At 38.8% G+C, this 2318-nt stretch overlaps 1 protein-coding gene across 1 annotated transcript; it reads left to right on the plus strand.

Annotated features, from left to right (window-relative positions):
* Positions 1-761: 761 nt before the first annotated feature.
* Positions 762-1204, plus strand: LOC104957221 (8-oxo-dGDP phosphatase NUDT18-like; the record flags this gene model as incomplete). Its single annotated transcript, XM_010784826.1, has 1 exon — positions 762-1204. A coding segment is annotated over one exon (383 nt), but the record flags the coding sequence as incomplete, so codon positions are not given.
* Positions 1205-2318: the final 1114 nt, after the last annotated feature.

Genomic DNA, 2318 nt, shown 5'->3' on the forward strand with positions numbered 1-2318 from the left:
CGGGCGCTGTAATCCCTCATCTGGTTACGTTATTGCATTGACCACCACACCCCCCCCCCCATTTTCTGTACATTGTTTTTAAGGAAAAAGCTGCATATTTTAAAATGTAAAATAGTCCATGCACAAATGGAAACTTCGTCACACTGTTAATGTTACATTCACATTTTTTAAATTTGGATTTTGATATTGTTCACTGAACATCAGAGTATGACTTTCAATGTTAAAACCTTTTTTATTTTATTTTGATATGGTCGTGAATATGAAGAATTGGATTGCATGTATTATTTTCAATTTAATTCAGATTACATCAACATATGTGAGAAATTAATTGATATTGTTGAAATAGATGTTGATACTAAATGAGACACAAACCTCCATGTGTATTATCTGAATCTCCATGAACTAACTAGGAATGGGAATGATTAATCGAATATTCGATTTTTTTATGGGAGGGGTGCCTAAATTGATTACACGTTATCAAATGGATTAATTAAATGTATACGACAGTGCCATTTTAAATATCTTCAGAAAAATATCAAAGAAAAAAAAACATGTGTAACGTTCCACTCTAACGGAGAGTCCAACACAACAAACGAAGATGTATTTATTATTAAAACCTTTTTTTTTTTTAACATAAAAAAAAAAATAAGTATAGGATTCGTAAATTCGGTTAACCGTTTTTTTGGGGGTCGAATATTCGAATATTAATTTGCTTTCAAATTCCAATCCCTATAACTAACCCAACCCCCCTTCTCTCTCAGCTCCCGGGCTCCACCTCCCCTCGGCTGCTGCAGTGAAGACCCACGCTGTGACGTGGGCGGCCAACATGGTGGTGCAGGAGGCGCTGCCGACGGCGTACTACGACCATGACGTCAACACTCTGGGCGTCTTTAGCCTGCAGCACAGTGGCCGGCAGCAGGGCAGGACGGACGGCGTGTGCTTCAACACGCTGGTGGCGCTGGTGCCCGACCGCGTCCAGCGCAACCAGGACGGAGAGAAGGTGGAGTCAACGGGGATGCTGCAGCCTCCACCCGTAGAAAACCCTCGATACCTCTGGCATGAAGTCCACAAACAGACACTGAGAGAGAAACTGCTGGAAAAGATCAAAAACACCTCCATCTTACCTCTCCACAGCATGTACTGAGCACGTTATATCCAGAGGTGTAAAGTAACTAAGTAAATGTATTCAAGTACTTAAGAACAATTTTGAGATACTTGTGCTTTACTTCAGTATTTCCATGTTAGGCTACTTTGTACTTCTACTCCACTACAATTCAGAGGTAAAAGGTGCACTTTTATTCCACTACATTTAGTTAATACCTTTAGTTACTTTTCAGATGTGGATGAATGATGTGAAATATAATCAAGTGTTAAATCAGACTTTAGTTCCATCTGGAGTAAATTAACAAGCTACCCTGCAGTATACAAAGTCATTCAAATTAGCTGCTCCTTTACCAGCTTTGAGAACACTTTAATGATCAATAATTATAACACATATCATATGTATTATTCTGAAATGGACCAATCTGCACAATGACTACTTTTACTGTTGGTACTTTAACTATATTTTGATGCGAGTAGTTATGTACTTTTACATGAGTATGTAACAATGCAGGACTTTTACTTACGTAGCAGAGTATTCCTACACTCCACTTCTACTTTCACTCAAGTACAAGATCTGAGTACTTCTCTCACCTCTGGTTACATCTTATCACTGTATCATTCACTAAGACCCCTTTTCCACTGAGATTAATTCTGTTCTAGTTCCTTGCTGGTTCCACTGTTGGTTCATCTTGCGAACCACTTAAGGATCAGTTTTCTTTTCCACGACTAAAGGAGGAGCCACGTCATGATGTCCCTCACTCTGACTATCTTAGTGCTGTGCTTATGTTGCTCTTAAACCTACACGGAAAAACTGAAACTGAAATGTTGACTTTAATTAAATGTATGATGTCAACACATTTCACATAACTGTAGTAGTTTAGAGCAATAATATTAAGTTATCCTAATATTTTTTATTTAAACTTAATATTATTGCTTTCCTAACGTAATACTGCTAAGTGAAATTTGTTGACATAATACATTTACTTTGAGTCAAAGTTTCAGTGTTTTAGTGTTCAAAGCCAGGTTTACCATTCTAGACCAGGGCAAGGCATATCACCAGGGCTTTATTGCCGAGGGTTCAAGGCACCTGACTGGGATCTATATGAATGGTCAGAATGCCCTTTGGCTTGTCAAACGCACCAGCAGCCTTTCAAAGAAGCATGGAGGAAATGCTCGAGGAGCTCAGGGATGAGTGTTGCATCCCTTATCTAGAC

Source organism: Notothenia coriiceps, unplaced genomic scaffold (genome assembly GCF_000735185.1).
Source record: "Notothenia coriiceps isolate Sejong01 unplaced genomic scaffold, NC01 NC01_scaffold00026578, whole genome shotgun sequence".
In the NCBI taxonomy this organism is placed as follows: domain Eukaryota; kingdom Metazoa; phylum Chordata; class Actinopteri; order Perciformes; family Nototheniidae; genus Notothenia; species Notothenia coriiceps.